Below are 18,826 nucleotides of genomic sequence, written 5' to 3'. Positions count from 1 at the left end.
ATAACTCCATTAACATACCTCACTTCTGACCTTGTGTGCCTGTTACTATTCCAGTACTGCAGCCCACATACAACTCTGTCAGTGAAACCTAACCCTAACCTGCAGCGCCCCATTATTCCAATACCAGGAATTACACGGCGCCCCATTTCTCATTTCTCACCCGCTGCCTTTCTATTATTCCAGCACTGGGTCGAGACACAGTTCTGTCTATACACCCAATCCTGATCTGAAGCTCCCCAATATTGCTGTACTGGGGTTCACATACAACACTAATGCACCTTCTACTGTTCTTCAATGCCCCCTCCTGTTCCACACTCTGACTTCTGTCTGTTTGAGGACGCGGGGGAGCCAATTAAATCTATCCTTAGCTGCCATCTTTACTTGGGAGGGTATGTTTCACCTATCTCACTCCATTCTGGTCTTTACTCTCAATGTTTTCTTTCTCCCCCACTTTTCTCTTTCCAGCTCTTACAATCCACACTTTAACAGTTTCGCTCTTTCTTTCAACTTTTATTTCTACTCCTCTCCTTTTTTTTTTTATTTCCCTTTCTCTTGCTACCTCCTCTTTCAAACTCAACAAAACTTGGTTATTTCTTTCCTTGTTTCGTTCCTCTCTTTTTTCTTCATCAGGCGTTCATTCTTTCACAATTATTTTCTCTTCTCTTCATTCTTTGCCTTTTTAATTCACTCTTTCCTTTGACTCGGTATGCGTCCTTTCACTTTTTTTTTTAGATCTTTCTTCCTTCCTTTCTCTGGTGTTTTTCTTATCTCTATCTGTCAATTCACGTTTTACAATAAATCCCTCTTTTTCCCATCTGTATGTGGAAGCCACAAGTTACTTGTTGGGTCCCGAAGTGTCAAAGTGGTTTTCCCATTCTGTGTCTGTGGGAAATGTGTCAGTACATTCATGCCCTGGTTCTTTTGCTGCTTGTTTCGCTCACCAGCTCTCTTTTTTTCTCTAATGTTCATTTTTCTCTTTCTTTTCACACTTCTTTAATTCTTTTTTCCTCTTTATCTTTCGGTCGCTATCTTACTTCCCTTTTTTCTTTTGTCTCACACGTTTGCTCTATTTCTTCTCTTAGATGTGTTTTCATTTTCTTGTTCTTTCTTTCCCTTCTTTCTTTTATTTCTTTGTGACCCCTTCTCTTTCTTCCTTTTGTCTGTTGTATTCTTTTCACTTCTTTTTTTCTGCTCCATCTGCTTTCTCTCCAGAGGCCTAGTTATCAATGGAGCAACAGGTGCAGTGGCACCAGGACCCGGAGACCTGTGGTCCTCACTCAACTCTAATTACTGCTGTATTTTCCTAACGAAATTGCAGTCAACCATTTTCCTTTCTTACTCCAGGCCCATGACACCATTACTACGCCTCTTGTCCTCTCCCTCTTTACTCCCGACTCCCTCTTTCCTTTCACCCTCCAATCCGTCCAAAATGATAGTTTTGTTGTGGAGTTTTGAGCATTACACTCTAATGCTAAAAGTTTATTTCTGATAAAGGTTTATATGATAATTGTATATGTTTTAAGATAGAGGAAGAAGGTAAATGGAAGTGCTTTAGTTAAATGCTGGGCCACTGGAATTATATGGCAAGAAAAGATGAAATTATGAGGCAGGGTTGACCAATTTATGTGGCAAGAAAAGTCCCGTTATGAATTCACAATGCCAATAGCTCTAACTCAAGAAAATGCGAGACCAATTGCATTGCAAATGCTTCTTAATCGATGCAGGTGCTACCCGCTCCATGGTTCGGTGTCTGGAGGTTCCTGATCTACCCCTCTCTGGAAGAGAAATCCAGTTGCAGGTATTTAAAAATTAACATGTGACTAATGAGTTGTAAGCTAATGTCCCGGAGAAGATGGATTCAACTATAAAAATTCATGACTTTATAATTAGCGAAACAAGTACAGTCAACTTATTGGGTTGCAATCTCTTGTGCAAACAGAACAGTATGACCTACTGCATACCGGATGGTGTCAGCATTCAAATACAAGATACAAATTAAAATTTTACAATAAAACCACAAGACACAAGGTTAAAATGATTCTGGTGCTCATTGCACAGGACCTACACCTAGATTTAAGATCTAATGTGAATGAGTTTAAGGTTTTTACAGGAAAGAAAACTGGGTTGATTAAAAGTGCACAGATAGTGAAGACCACTGTAAAACCAAATGCACTGTATCCCTGTAATCAATACAGGTTTACTCGTGAAGCAAAGGAGGACATTTCACCAGTTATTGACAAAGTGATTGAAAATGAAAGTATAAAAGATGTGCCAGAGAGTCCACGTAACTCTCCGATCAAGGGAATATAGAAACAGAGTGTATAGTACAAGACTTGTGATAAATGAATGATATAGTGATCCCATGTTGTCCAATGGTATTGAATTCAGCAGTAACTTTATTTCTTATTCCTGCAGAAGCTGAGTGGTATACTATCCTAGACCTTTGTCAAGCACTTTTCTCTATTCCTCTTCATGAGGATATCCAGTATCCTTTTTGTGTTCAGGTTCCAAAATAGGGCTTTTGTTTCGTGTAGAAGTACACAATAGTACACCCAGAGTCCTCTGAAGTTTTTACAAATACTCAAGAATAATTACGAATATTTAAATTTTACCTGTGATTCAGTGCTGGTAATGTGGATTGATGACCTGATGATAGCAGAGAGAATGCTATACACTTGACAGAATAGCTCTATTAAATCATTTGGCTGAAATGACAAAGTATTTCTAAGTTGTTGCCAAGTTGCAAAACTGTGCAAAAAAGGCATACTTGCACCCATGAACTGAAACTAATATGTACTAGTGAGGATTGAATTGGTTATGTAATGGAACTGGTTGATCAAAACTGTGATGTGTTTTTTATTTTGGGATGATAATAGAGATATGTGTACGGTGCAATGTGTCAGCATCTCATGTCATGTCTCATGCTATAACTTTATTTTGAAAAATATCAAGTTCTTTAGAAAAGTAATTCATTCTTTTTTTGGGACACCAAATTAAAAAGGGAGTGAGATAGATGTCCGAAGAGAGGTGGGGGTGATTTTTGGAATTATTGCTACAGTCGTCAGTGGATTCAAAACGTTTCCTTGACTGCTAAGCCTCAACAGAGGTTGACTCACAATGATGTGGGGAAGCAGGTGCCCTTTGGATGATGAATGCATCAAAGCCTTCCTACAGCTCGAACAGTGTGTGTGAGGCACAACTGTACTAGAAATATCCAATTACAAGAAAGGTTTTAATTTATTTAGCCATTAAAAGAAATGGTGAACACTTTCTGTTTTATACTAGCAGCATGGAGTGGCAAAATGTCCCATTGCATATTTTTCTGCAAAACTGGATTTAGAAACCACAGCCCTGAATGGTTGTATGAAAAATAGTGCAGCAACTTCCTTGGCAGCTACCTTTAAAAAGTCATGAATTAATCTTCATTTTAGGATTACTTTTGAGAATCTACGTCAGAGATGTGTCATTTGGCAGCAGGTAAATGCTGGCAGGAAAACAAGAGTGACTATGAGTCACATGGGAGAATAGAAGGTCCTTTCACAAGATTACAAATAGGTTTTGTAAGTGATGTCACCCTATAATGGTTGGTGTTACATTTTAGTGATTGTCTTTTTAGTAGGTGAATTGAGGCATACTGAACTAGGCATCACAATGCACGTACTGTCACACAAGTATTAATGATGGAGTCGATCAGTAGATTTGGCATCACAACTGCTTTGGAATCAGTTAGAGGAACTAATTTAAAAATGAGGAGATAAATGTACTCTGCATGGCACTAAAAGTAGAGCAGAAATACCATTGCAGTATGATCCTGAAGCATCAGATGTAGTAAAGAGGGTCAACGGTATGATAAAAGCAAAACTGACAAAAGTTTGTGCCTCAATATCACTGAAATAGCCAGATGCCCTTCCTCTGATTCTACCAAGTATAAGAAGCACATCCATTAAAAGCACAGGATGAACTCCTCACAAAGTGCTGAAGGAAAGGGGCATGAAGAACCCTGATATATTTTCAGCTGGTCTTCTGAATACTACTGATCATCTTGCCAGGTGAAACTTAATACACCTTCGACAAGTGAAGAGCCCTGCCACGACCTAGAGTATGGAGACTGAGCCATGGTGAAGAAGCAAGTTAGGAAGACGTGTTTGGAGTCTCGTTCGAAAGGCGCATAGCAAGTGATCTTGAAAACAAACACATTTGTAAAATGTGGAGGTTTGCTGCATTTGATCCACACACCTCATATGAAGAGAAGGAAGACTGTAGATGTAGAAGTTTGTTCTGTGGCTCCAGAGAGGGGAGAACAAGGAGTTTATGAAGAAGAACAAAAAACAGCAATAACAATTAAATTAAAACAAGAAAATCAAACTTCAAAAACCTGAACTCTGAAAACCCCAGGAGCAACTCAAGGTGTTCCAGTTGCAAGCCAAGAACCAAGGGAAAATGGAAAAGAGGACAGTGGAGCAAAAGTGACCGAAGCTGAAAGTTTGATGCAAGCTTGTTGGTCCGAAGGCGATAGAGAACAAAGGAGAGTGTTGAAAAGATCCGAGAGTCTGAAGAGAATTGAAGGAAAATTACTTGAAGCAATATCACATCTGAATGACAAAGATCTTGAAAAACCTTAAATTAGAAGAGCAACAACAGCAAGTGTGCCAAACAAGAAATATGCAGCTCATGAATGGTTATATCTAACAAACAATGAATCAGAAAAAAGATAGGTTGATCTGAGAGACTGTCAATTTCTGTTTGAAGAATCTCAATGAATTGGCATGAACTCAGGTAAAAGGAAATTGACATTGAAAAATGTACTGATGAAATGATGGAGCTGAATTTTTGAGTTTTAAAAAGAAAGAAATGTTTTTTGAAAACTCCCTATCCGTGCCTGCACAACTCGTAGGATTAAAATGTTTGTTTTATCTGTGTTCACATTTAAGAATTCTGCCCATCGCTAAACGCCTGCATCTGAAGAAAACTGATTTTCTACTTATTTAGGTATCTAGTTCAAGATAGATTTTTCTCACGTACGCCTAATAAGAAGCACATTTGAACTAATGAAAATATTTTGACCATATTATTTTGCTTTTCCTGCTCACATCAACATTTCTGATGGATTGTTTTACTAGATGGCTACCATTAGTTTAAACTAACATTTTGGAGATTTGTTTGGAATTTCACACCTTAGTTTTGAGATTTAGGTTCTATTTAAATTCAGATTTATTGAACGAAGATGGTTACAAATGAAGAAAGATTTAGCTTGGCTTTAACAATAGTTATTGGGATTTTAGTATTATTGCCATTCATTGGTATTTCAGTGAATATGTATTGTCCTGGTGAAAATGCTTTCATTCACCACAATATTATGCAACATAATAACAGACATAGAAGATTAGATGATGTAAATAGTTCTAATGGAAACTTTGAAGAAAATACGTATGCAACTCTGCTAAATTAATATAGGGTAATTATAAAAATGTCTAGTTATTATGTCTGTGCTGACTTGCCCTGTACGTTTAAGAAGGTGATACATATATACATCTCTTTCCCTATGGTCTTTCTTTTAATGTTTATGTTGCTATTTTGTTAGGACAAGACTTTCTCTGTGAGTTAAAAATAAATGATAATCTTCCTATAGATAAGTTGCATGAAGCAGAAAATGTGGATGTTACTAATACACAAGATAGTCCCATTATGTTTAACAGTTCTAAAACTAATAGCAGTGATGAAAGGGAATGTGTGTGTAAACTAACTGATGTAGAACATAACATTATGAGTGAATATAATCAGAAGAGAGTGACTAATTGTACAAATGCTGCTGAAGCGATGGAGATATAGCTCAAAGGGGAAGTATAGGCTAATGTTAGAAATTCACAGGTACATTCTAGGCTTAGGATTTCACAGGAGAAGAAAAGAGTTGTATGTATGATGCTAGAGAAACGTTACAGAATGTATGCTTCAGTTACTACTGGAGTCAGTAAGTGAGGTTATAATTATACAGTTGATAGTGATTGTATGTTGGGTGATGATTCCATATTTAGAGGCATTTATCACATCTGCAGTAAAATGGCTTATTTTAGTCTTCTAAATAACTAGCCAGATCTCGTTATCTAGCATTAATGTTCCCCAAAATATATCATACTAATGAGTTGGATAAAATGAGTCATGAGTTTTTAGAGAGTGAAGTGTGGATTTGGTCCAATGCTTATGGATGTGTTTGCTGCATTGATTCCTCTACCTATTAGGGTGGCTTTGATTGGGGTAAAGATTAGTAAATTGCCTACTTTGGTGGATCACATAGATGCTAATAATGCAGGTGCATTAACCAAAATTAATAAAGAAATGGTTGCTATTCATGTAATGGTAATACAAAACAGATTAGCTTTGGATAGTTTGTTGGCAGACAAAGGTAGAGTGTGCCAAATAACAGGTTCAACGGTGCTGGACTAATATTGCAAGTGAAACTAAAACCTTGGGAGAGACTAGTGTATGGAAAACAGATGGTTCACAGTTCAGTAAAATTGGAAAGGGAATTGGAAAGGTTGGTGATGTAGGTGGTGACTCACAAAAGAAAATACTAACACAATTAACAGTAATACAATTGAATGTAATAGATTAAATTTGAGTATTAAAACTCTTAGAAATTATTGGTTTTAAAAGAGGTTTGAAATGTGATTGTGAAAAAAAATGATCAGAAAAAGAAAAGATAGCAATTGCACTTGACAACATCAAAGCCAGTTTACGGTGAAATGAAGGCCTTATGGATGGAGAACACAAAATCAAAGAAGCTGAGAATGACTGATGAAATGTTGCAGTGTACTGTACAGTAATTTAGTGTTGATTCTGAAATCTGAGGCAGGAAGTGTGGAAGCATTTTTATTTAATAAAAACTAATACTTACTTTAAATTTGTTTTAGTTAGCATGGCCAGGCTTCAATTAACATGACTAAACGAAAGTCAGCCTGCACAGATATTCGTTTCAGGGACAGAAAGAAGTTTTCTCTTAAATTACATGAACAGGTTTTATATATGAATGCTTCTCTTCTTTTTTCTTTCTATTTCAGAAAAAAGCTAAATACAGTTCATTTCATGGTGATGTTTATTAGTCGAGCTGAAATGTATTAATTTGTGTTCATCAAGAAGGAAGCCATGTACAGAATGTTTCTGTATTTGAAGTAAATTCAAGGTTCTTTACACATTTTTGCTCTAAGAATTTGTTCACCAGCTGTACTGTCTATTATTTCTATTTATTGAACAAATGTCATGTTATTTCCTTAATTTCTTATTATCACCTCATTATTAAGCATGAATGTAGGTGTTCCCAAATATTTATAATGTTATATATTTTTTTGAAAAGCTATTGGTTTATGTGCATGTAACTATTAGAACAGCCCTGTTATGTCAAATCTCACCAAGATCAATGTGTGGCTTTCTCTACCTAAAACCTATAAAATGTGCCCTTTTTGAGATGTGTGCCAGACTTTTCTAGTATTTGAAACTGAGCTGTCTCTGTCATTTTGCTTGTTGGTTTATACTAAACCTATTAGCTTACTATCCTGAAGGTAGAGTCCACATTGGTCTGTCTGTTGATTTATATTTGGACTTTTCTTGCTTTACAAACTGCGCAGACTCTGGGCGAGTCTAAATATTGAATTATACTTGGACTTTTCTTGACTTTCAACTGTGCAGATATTATGCAAGTCCTCTTGCTGAATCATACTTAAATCTGGCTGTATATTCACTTTGGAAGTAGACCTTATGCTAATACTGTCAAAGTTTTGTTATCTGATGCAATGCTGATGATGATTTGAACTTGACTAACTACGTTTTGCCTTCTGTAAGTATTCTGAAATTTGAATAAATCATTTTGATTTTGACTTCTGTCCAATGAAAGTTTTTTATGTGCACAAGGTGTATCCTCTTATGAGACTCACAAGGCCACAGTGCTGTGTCTCAACCCTTTTGATTATTAATTAAATGGTGAAGCTTGTGCCTAGCTAACTTGATTAATTTTTGTATTCTGGGTCTTAATATTTAGATTTTTCCATGATGTTTAATTTGTAGTTTCTGATTTCAGCATTAAAGAACTGCGTATTTCTAGTTGAAACTGTCATAGTTGTTGCTCTCAGATAGAGTGAAGAGAGTGAGCATTTGCATAATCAGCAGGGCTAATAAAACATGCCTACCTCTACAATCATGAACCCAAATCATGTTGCATTTTTAGGTCATCAACCAACTGTTACATACTCCAGATAGATTAAAACGGAAATGAACGCTTTACACTTCCAAGATCAAAAGTGGATGCTTTCCCACTGGTCAATGTTTATGAAAAGAATGGGTTCTATGGGTGAATGTTTGAAAGAGATGAAAAACGCACACTTTGTTTCAGAATTCGGATTTTTAGTTCTGTTGACGCATCTGATTTGGAAGTGTTTCTGATTGTATTTTTCTGAACAAGCAGCTAAATTGTGTAACTAAATTGTGAGACTGTATAATAAAACATTCTTCAAAATTCTACTTTTGAGATCTTCGAGATCTGTCAATTAGTTTCTACACTCCATTCTGTAGGTACTTCCCTGACTCTACTCTGTACATCCCATTGACCAAATGTAAGATATTGACACAAACCTCTGCAGGCTATCTCCAGTTAGGAATACTTGGAAGTCCTTCAGTAACTGAAGTTACACCAATCACAAAGGAACACATGCAATAACCAACATGATAAAAGACAATAACAGTATGTGGTTAGCCTCTACTGCTAATCTCTGATCAACAGAGAAACCTAAATGGATTTATACAGATTAGATGCATTCCTTTCACTTCAGAGCTCCTATGGTCTTTGAAGGGTATAAGGCACATGAACACAAAAAGATGGGCCTAGGTCATACTTTTGAGACTGTCTTCCATAGAGATCACCATAAGATGATAACATAAGCTGAATGTGGGGTAGGTTCAATGCAGAAATGTTTAGTGCATTAAATTAATTTGAACAAAGCATTGGGAAGGAACCATGATACCTTATTAACATTTTCTCGGGGGGAAGCTAAACTAAAATATTCCCAGCAAGATGCAATTAACCAAAGACCTCTGAAACAGTAGTTCAAACAGCCCACTTAAAAAGGAGCATCAAGGAGATACCATTGTTACTGTTTAATCAGTTACACAAGAGATCAAATTAAATCACTCTCACAAGTAAGGAGTAGATTGAAGAGTTAACCACAAGCAAAAAGACACTGTTGTTAGGGGCAGACAATCCAAAGGTCAAAGGTGAGTCTTAAAGACATGACTAGACCTTGGAGAATAAAAAACAGAAAAAACAGCTCACTAAAGACAAAGGACAATCTGCAGTAACTAATGTTGGTACAATGACAGAGAGATGTACACAAACCCACCATCCTAACACCAAAACCAATGACCACTCAACCGTTAAAATGGCTACTAGTATCACCTAAAAAAATATTTAAAAGTGCATATTTTTAATTACCAAGCTTTAAATGAACCCAGAGTTTATGTATCGATTCTTAAAACTGAATGATATTCTATACCCCAAACTAAATATAACCAAAGAAACAGCTCCCCTTCTTACAGATCAGCCATTACAACAAGACAACTTTACATCAACATATCCCTCCACCAAAATACGACGCTCATAGAACAGACCTTGCGCACAATAGTTCTTACCCTTCTCTGTCTATCTGAGGGAGCGGATGTTTAGGGGTGTTGCGGTGCTTCCGGTGAAACTGTGTAAAGCCCAACTTTTCGGGCTGGAAATCCCAAGATGCACCACTAGGGAAAGAAACGTTGAGTAGCACATTACATCAGAGGAGAACTCTCAGGCACAAACTTTGCACGTTGAACTGAAAAATACAATTATAAATTTTTTTACCAAGGCTTAAGGTAAATTGTGGTCTTTTTTTCAGGCTGTACAAATCTGTCAGATCACAAGATGCTCTAAGTCCAAACACAAAATGTTTTCTGTGAACAATGTCACCCAACCACCTCACACAGAACAAATTTACCCCTTTAGACAAAAACTGTTGTATACATATCTCCCCAGTCACAGAGCCTGATTCACAAAATGTTTTTCAAAGTGTTGGAAATTTACAACTTTTATGAGCTTCACAAACATCTCATGGACCAGAGAAGTCAAGAAAAGTCATACGGTACCACGGATATGTTGTCAGAGTACATAAGTAATAAGAGTGAAATGTGTATTGTAAATTAATTTTTCCTCTACAGAAAAAACATATTTGAAAAAAACTCCTACCTCTACACCCTCCCCTCCAGTGAATATTTATGTGTTCCCTCCCATATCCCACCAACAAAGAATAACACCACACAAAGTTATTTTTGTATGCTTCCAGTGTGGGAAATGCCATATAATGATTTGTGAGTACTGTCATAATTCACAAAAGTTCATCAGGTAAGTGCTTTGGTGCAAGCTTAGTGGATTTGCATTACAGTCTGGATTCTGCAAATCAGGATTTGTATTAGGAACATCCCCCACCCCTTTAGAAATATTAACCAAACTTGTTTTGATCTGGATGTCTGGAAATTGTCTTATCGTGTCACTGAGGTTGGCTAACTAAGCTAGAGTTACCCATGTTCTGTCCTGTAAAACAAAATGTTTTGTTTTAAAAATGGCATAACTGATACCACTGTAAGCAAACTGCACACAGTTGCACAATGCTGCAGTATGGGATGCAAGAGCGGAAGAAACATTTTCTCTACTTGCCTCAAATAAAGGACAATGGGGCAGATGAACAAAGCCATATTGCTGCAGCAAAGCCAGAGACTTGCAAAGCCACTGGGTTAGATGACATTTTTCAATGTACTAAACCCCATTTTGAGGTTCAGAACCAAATCGCAAAGAGTTTAGAAAGAATAACTAATCACTATTTGTAAGGGGCACGTTTAGGGAAGCCCTTCTAAGCAGTGATTTGTCATGGTATGCATTAATGTTCTGCAAAACATTGAAAAGTTATTGACTCCTACATTGGGATGGTAACAATTTGCAACAGGGAAGGGGTTCCCATTAGACCCCTTAGCCTTTAAGAATGTAAAAGAATAGTTTCCTTTTAAATGCAGCCTGTTTCCTTTATGGAACGAGAGCTTCATGGAAAAAGTTACTTTATTTAAATGCAGTCACAGATATCGTGGTTTGCTGAGCCCAGTAGACCACTGAGAAAGTGAAATAAGTCCTTTCTGGGCCTTCATAGTATTACTTCATTATTATTATAACTATGCCAATATCTTAATGGGTCTTAACGTGTACTAATACAGTTTTCTCTTGAATTTCAAAGTCATTTTTTAACAAAAGAATGTATTCGTATGAACATTCATGTTAAGTTGCATGTATTTCTGAGGTTTAGAAGCCATTTTTAGGTTACAGCTGACCAGACAAAGCAGCTGTTTGGTTTGCTAAAGGTATTTTGGGGACATTCAGAAAGCTGACCTAGGAACGCATTCTGCCATTTGCTTGCCATTGGCTTTGTGGTTTGTAACTCACATTTTCTTGCTTTCTATTTGCTGTTTTTATTTGTTTTAGGCTGCCCAGCTTGGGTTTGTACCTTTCCTTGCCAAAAGATTATTTACAGTACCCTTCCGAGTGCTCCCTTACTGTAAACAGGCCTGTAAATCCTGCCACATTTGCTGTGACAGAGGTCAAATTTCAGGTGCTGTCTTACGAGAGTGCTTGTTTATGTGACAATCTTGCAGGATACTGGGGGTAGGAAAGAGTTTTTGCTAGCACACAACAACTTTAAATAAACTATGCCAGTATTTCAGAATACATCAGAATTAGGAACACAAATGAAGCCCATTTTGTATTATTTCTGAAGTGTGTGGGAAACAAATACTGTAATGTGATCAAACAAATCAATATACTAGGTGTTGCAATTTCCACACATTTCCATCTGTGCACTGTATAGTTTTGTTAGTAAAACTGTATGTCTGTGCAAATGTAATGGTAATTTCAAATGAAAATTTGTTTTCTGTAATGGCAGTGTGCTACCACACCATGAATACTCCACTCTACGCCACTCCACACCTCTGCACTCTACTCTGTACTACTCCACACCACTGCACGATTCCACTCTATGCCACCTCACACTATCCCACTCTACTCTACCCTGCACCACTCTATGCTATGCCAGTGCACTCTTCACCACTTTACTCTTAGCCAATGCCCTCTACACCACCCCAGTCTAGGCCACACCAAACTACTCTGCACAACTCCACTCTACGCCACTGTACTCTACGCCACTGCATTTTACTCTGTAACACTCAACTCTATGCCACTCCACTTTATGCCAATCCATTGTATGCCACTCTAATCTACTCTGCACCACTGCACTTTATGTCACTGCACTCTACTCCATTACAATCTATACCACTCCACCCAACTGCGCTCTACACCACTCTGTTCCACTCTTCATCACTCCACACCACTGCATTCTGTGCCACTCTACTCTTAAACACTGCACTCTGTCACTGCACTCTACATCACTGTACTTAATGGCAATCTACACCACTGCACTCTGACACTCTGCTCTGCAACTCTGCATTTTCAGCCACTGAACTTGACGCCACTTTTTCTACACTACTCTACGCTACTGCACTCTATGGCACTATACTTTACTTTGTACTATTCAATGCTACTTTACTCTGCACCACTCTATGTCATTGCACTCTATGCCACTAGACTCTACTCTGCATCACCCAACTATACGCCCCTCCACATCACTCTATGCTACTGCACTGTGTCACTGCACTCTACGGTACTGCACTCTTCTATGCACCACTCTAATCTATGCCACTTTATTCTACTATGCTGCACTGTATGCAGCTGAATTCAATGCCACTGCACTCTACGTTACACAGATGGTTTCCGAGGGTGAGCCAGGTAGTCCCCACATAAACAAGTCTGCCTAACAGAGGATACATTATTTTTCTTTGACTCAGCTCAGTCACAACCCACATCAAGACTGTGACCTCTCTATTCCTTAGCTTAACAATCTGGAATCCCAAAAACAGCACATCCAATAAAAGACTATCCTAAATGAATGGTCATAAATGGAAAGGACTGTGCTGGAGCCAGAGGTTGCTCTTGTTCATGACGTCAGTCTGGTCACTGTCACCTAGAGGAGGGACATGCAAAGACAAAGGACAGACTTTTTATTGACCAAGCCACCAAAGAGAGTGTGTTGAATAATGGTGGAATGAAGGTGGCTGTGCGCAGTAAAATGGAGCTCATGGTGTCAGTGGGGGGCAAAGTCTGACTCTTTAGAATCAGCTAGGGAGAAAAATGTGGCATCCATGGTTTGATACAGAAATAGGATGGTAGGTATGGTTGTTCTTTTCAGCTTTTCGGTTGCTCTTTCCCACTCGAAGCGATTATACGTTTTACTGTTATTGGAGATGGTTGGTCCCATATGTGATGAGCTACCAGTCACAAACCATATAAGCTTATTACAAGATAATGATGGGTCGTATGGGATTTGGTTCAGGGAGGTCAGCCCATAATGGTGACAATGATAAACTATTGGGATCAGTAGGACACCTGAACTGGGGTGGCACCTTGAGCTGCATTCACCTCAGACAGAAAAGATAATGGACCAGTGACAGCCTCCTCTTCCACTTCAGAATTAGGAATGGCCTCAGTGTGCACTGGAAATGGGAAGGTAAAGAATGTTCCCACAAGCCCTTTGCATGTTTAGTGGGCTGTGCAATGGTCTCATTCAAGGAGCACAGGAAGAATACCTTGTAACGTATTTGCACCCAAATGTGCTCCCTGCAGCTTGGTGGCCTTGAGGGATTAATTTTCTTGGAGGGCAAAGTCAGTGCTATGCCACTATTAAGGTCTATCAGACTGGATGTGGGTCAGGCTTATAGTAAGGATTCCAGCTCATCATCAGTGACATTACTCAACAATGTAAGTCAAGTCTGATGTAGTTTTGAGGCACATCCTTGTTCAAGCGACAGCATGAGTAACTGGAGAGGACAGTGTAGCGATTAGAGTTGCATCATGCTGGGCAATGGAGTGACAGATGGTCTATGAAGTGCCAGGAAGGAGAGACTCTCAAGTGAGATGCCTCTGTGCGAGAGTGGTAGGTGGCATCTAACACCTGCTGCGGGTGGTTTTAGGACCTCTCTGTAGAGGGAATGTCTGAGTGGCCGGGTCTAGTTTGACAACAGTGGTGCTTTCAGACCCGATTAGTGCCCAGGAAGTGCAACACAAGTCGGCTTCCTCAGGTAGTTGGGTTGCACGTTGAGATTTTACTTCTAGTAGTCTGTCATCTAGTGTAGAGGCCTTCATTCCTCTCTCCTTCTACGTACACTTTGCATTTCCTGCTGGTTTGAAAATGTGGAGTTTTCTCATTCGTATTTGATCCCAAGGTCTCCTTTCCTGCTTATTACCTGCTATGGCCCAGGAAGAACCGTTGTTTCTAACTGGGCCATAGTCTGCCAACAATGACAGATGTCTACCAAGGTTCAGCTCAGTTTCGTCCTCCGTAATTTACTATTTTTAGTGCTTTTCCCCACGTAGTAACATAGATTGTAAGCACATTTCTCCTGTACTCACTGTTGATTTTAATGACAGATGTTTGTGTCGTAGTATACCTTCCTTGTTTTTAATGATTAATTTTTTTTTAGTAAATTTGATTCAAGCCATACATATTTTATTCTAAGTTGTTTATGGTACTGCATTCTTGTTTAAGTACATGTAAGGAAATGCCTCCTTGGCATGGTTCCCCCTGACTTTTTGCCTTTGCTGATGCTATGTTTTGAATTGAAAGTGTGCTGAGGCCTGCTAACCAGGCCCCAGCACCAGTGTTCTTTCCCTAACCTGTACTTTTGTTCTACACAATTGGCACACCCTGGCATCCAGGTAAGTCCCTTGTAACTGGTACCCCTGGTACCAAGGGCCCTGATGCCAGGGAAGGTCTCTAAGGGCTGCAGCATAGCTTATGCCACCCTGGGGACCCCTCACTCAGCACAGACACACTGCTTGCCAGCTTGTGTGTGCTGGTGAGAACAAAACGAGTAAGTCGACATGGCACTCCCCTCAGGGTGCCATGCCAACCTCACACTGCCTATGCAGTATAGATAAGTCACCCCTCTAGCAGGCCTTACAGCCCTAAGGCAGGGTGCACTATACCATAGGTGAGGGCACCAGTGCATGAGCACTGTGCCCCTACAGTGTCTAAGCAAAACCTTAGACATTGTAAGTGCAGGGTAGCCATAAGAGTATATGGTCTGGGAGTCTGTCAAACACGAACTCCACAGCACCATAATGGCTACACTGAAAACTGGGAAGTTTGGTATCAAACTTCTCAGCACAATAAATGCACACTGATGCCAGTGTACATTTTATTGTAAAATACACCCCAGAGGGCACCTTAGAGGTGCCCCCTGAAACCTTAACCAACTACCCGTGTAGGCTGACTTGTTCTAGCAGCCTGCCACACTCGAGACATGTTGCTGGCCACATGGGGAGAGTGCCTTTGTCACTCTGTGGCCTGTAACAAAGCCTGCACTGGGTGGAGATGCTATCACCTCCCCCAGGCAGGAGCTGTAACACCTGGCGGTGAGCCTCAAAGGCTTACCCCCTTTGTTCTGTTCCAGCACTGCAGGGCACTCCAGCTAGTGGAGTTGCCCGCCCCCTCCGGCCACGGCCCACTTTTGGCGGCAAGGCCGGAGGAGATAATGAGAATAACAAGGAGGAGTCACTGGCCAGTCAGGACAGCCCCTAAGGTGTCCTGAGCTGAACTGACTCTAACTTTTAGAATGGAGGATTCCCCCAATAGGGATAGGAATGTGACCCCCTCCCCTTGGGATGAGGCACAAAGAGGGTGTACCCACCCTCAGGGCTAGTAGCCATTGGCTACTAACCCCCCAGACCTAAACACGCCCTTAAATTTAGTATTTAAGGGCTCCCCTGAACCTAAGAATTTAGATTCCTGCAACTTACCGAAGAAGAAGACTGCTGAGCTGAAAACCCCTGCAGAAGAAGAAAGAAGACACCAACTGCTTTGGCCCCAGTCCTACCGGCCTGTCTCCTGCCTTCTAAAGAAACCTGCTCCAGCGACGCTTTCTCCAGGACCAGCGACCTCTGAATCCTCAGAGGACTGCCCTGCTTCAAGAGGAACAAGAAACTCCAGAGGACAGCGGCCCTGTTCCAAAAAGACTGCAACTTTGTTTCAGAGGAGCAGATTTAAAGACCCCTCCTATCCCCGCAAGAAGCGTGAGACTTGCAACACTGCACCCGGCGACCCCGACTCGACTGGTGGAGAACCAACACCTCAGGGAGGACCCTCCGGCGACTCTGAGACTGTGAGTAACCAAAGTTTTCCCCCTTGAGCCCCCACAGCGACGCCTGCAGAGGGAATCCCCAGGCTCCCCCTGACCGCGACTGCCTGACTCTGAAATCCCGACGGCTGGAAAAGACCCTGCACCCGCAGCCCCCAGCACCTGAAGAATCGGAACTTCAGTGCAGGAGTGACCCCCAGGAGGCCCTCTCCCTTGCCCAGGTGGTGGCTACCCCGAGGAGCCCCCGCCTTGCCTGCATCGCTGAAGAGACCCCTTGGTCTCCCATTGATTTACATTGGAAACCCGACGCTTGTTTCTACACTGCACCCGGCCGCCCCAGTGCCGCTGAGGGTGTACTTTTTGTGTGAACTTGTGTCCCCCCCGGTGCCCTACAAAAACCCCCCTGGTCTGCCCTCCGAAGAAGCGGGTACTTACCTGCTGGCAGACTGGAACCGGGGCACCCCCTTCTCTCCATTGAAGCCTATGCGTTTTGGGCACCGCTTTGAACTCTGCACCTGACCGGCCCTGAGCTGCTGGTGTGGTAACTTTGGGGTTGCTCTGAACCCCCAACGGTGGGCTACCTTGGACCCCAATCTTAACCCCGTAGGTGGTTTACTTACCAGCAAAACCTAACAATACTTTACCTCCCCCAGGAACTGTGAAAATTGCACTGTGTCCACTTTTAAAACAGCTATTTGTGTTTTATGTGAAAAGTATATATGCTACTGTAATTATTCAAAGTTCCTAAAGTACTTACCTGCAATACCTTTCAAATGAGATATTACATGTAGAATTTGAACCTGTGGTTCTTAAAATAAACTAAGAAAAGATATTTTTCTATAACAAAACCTATTGGCCTGGAATTGTTTCTGAGTGTGTGTTCCTCATTTATTGCCTGTATGTATGTACAACAAATGCTTAACACTACTCCTTTGATAAGCCTACTGCTCGACCACACTACCACAAAATAGAGCATTAGTAGTATCTCTTTTTGCCACTATCTTACCTCTAAGGGGAACCCTTGGACTCTGTGCATACTATTCCTTACTTTGAAATAGTGCATACAGAGCCAACTTCCTACAGTACAAATTTGAGATGTGATAATATGAGATATTGTGTTGAATGACATGATTAGTTGTAAAGCTCATAATTACCAAGGAGAGCTTTTGTGATTTGTGCTCATTGCTGGTACACACATCTCATGCTCATTGCTGGTACACACATCTCATGCTCATTGCTGGTACACACATCTCATGCTCATTGCTGGTACACATCTCAAATTTTCAATTTATTATCTTTCAATCTCATTTTATGAGCTATGGTCTATCAGTTGATTCGCCTGTATCAGCCGTGTGGACTGCACTTCTGTCACATCACCGGACTTTCAAAGAATGGTTGTGCATATACACCTGTTCATATACTGTTTACATGGAAAAAAGCAGAGTGGTCTTGTGGCTAAGCTGACGACTTTGAAACCCGAGGTCACGGGCCTTGATGGAAAATTGTGTGATTCTGATTAAAATGCAATTCTAAATATGTGAATCCTCACTGGAATGTACAGTGCTCAGTTACTGGCAAGCTAGGTTCAAACTACATGAATATCAATGCATACATACATAGGTACCCAAACACACAGTTTTAGAACCAGTAGTTTGGTTCAGATAAAAGTCAAGGAGTCCAGGGTCTCAATCTGGGTGAAGGTAGACTGAATAGCACTTGCTCACCTGTACACATACATTAATCGACTTTACAAACAAAATATATTCCTGTAACAACCACAGGCTGCTTGACCTATAGCATCCTTTGAGTTTTGTGATAAACATGCCATTGAGGTGATCCTATGGACTCAGAGGTACTGTTGAGTGACCAAGGTGCAATGTGCTTCAGACCATACAGTGAGTTTTGCAAAATGCAGGTTCCATCTAGGACCTACCTCTTTTCTTAATTAAAAGGTGTTAACAGGCTACGTGCAGTAACATGGGTGGAATATACATAAGTAAGGATATTTATACAATGTGTATGAAGTTTCACAACGACTTCCCCAACATTTGCCGCTTCTTACTTTTTGTAAATGGGAAGTCCTCCGTGTTACACTGTAGTTTACCGTACATGCAGTAGAAAACCAAGCTAATGAAGAGAAGCAACAGGTTTTATAACTGCTAGGAGAACAGATTTAACCCTGAGAGCAGTCCACTGAGATATCCTCACAAAGACAGGGGCAGTAGACATGGTACCCAGGTGAGGAGAATCTGATGCCCACACTGACCTAGCTCAGGAAGGCCGAGTATGCACAGTTTGTAAGTAGTAAGAAAACAGTCTGCCTTCATGTTGTGGGTGTATTTCAGACTTGAATAACTTGATAGGTACATACACTGACATATATCTGACCTCCTAACAACTGCTAAAGCATCATTGTGCACTACAGCCGGTATTTAAATCTCCCTGATGTACTGAGCTATAAAGAGAAAGGGCACAGACTCCCAAAAACAGTCTTACCAATACTACAACCAACCTCCAGATGCCA

At 40.4% G+C, this 18,826-nt stretch overlaps 1 protein-coding gene across 5 annotated transcripts in view; it reads right to left on the bottom strand.

Moving 5' to 3' along the window:
• The window catches only part of CTIF (cap binding complex dependent translation initiation factor), a 758,204-nt gene that overhangs the window by 559,698 nt on the left and 179,680 nt on the right, over positions 1-18,826 (bottom strand). For 3 of the 5 annotated variants that reach the window (XM_069219121.1, XM_069219132.1, XM_069219123.1), the window contains exon 5: positions 9,673-9,777. The exons of the other annotated variants lie outside the window; for them this stretch is intronic. In XM_069219121.1, the coding sequence (XP_069075222.1) occupies positions 9,673-9,777 (105 nt within the window). The remainder of the gene's footprint in view (positions 1-9,672; positions 9,778-18,826) is intronic. 5 annotated transcript variants of the gene reach the window in all.

The sequence above is a fragment of the Pleurodeles waltl genome, chromosome 1_1, assembly GCF_031143425.1.
Source record: "Pleurodeles waltl isolate 20211129_DDA chromosome 1_1, aPleWal1.hap1.20221129, whole genome shotgun sequence".
Taxonomy (NCBI): domain Eukaryota; kingdom Metazoa; phylum Chordata; class Amphibia; order Caudata; family Salamandridae; genus Pleurodeles; species Pleurodeles waltl.
Note: the sequence above shows the minus strand (reverse complement) of the source record. Positions and strands in the feature narration are given on the sequence as shown.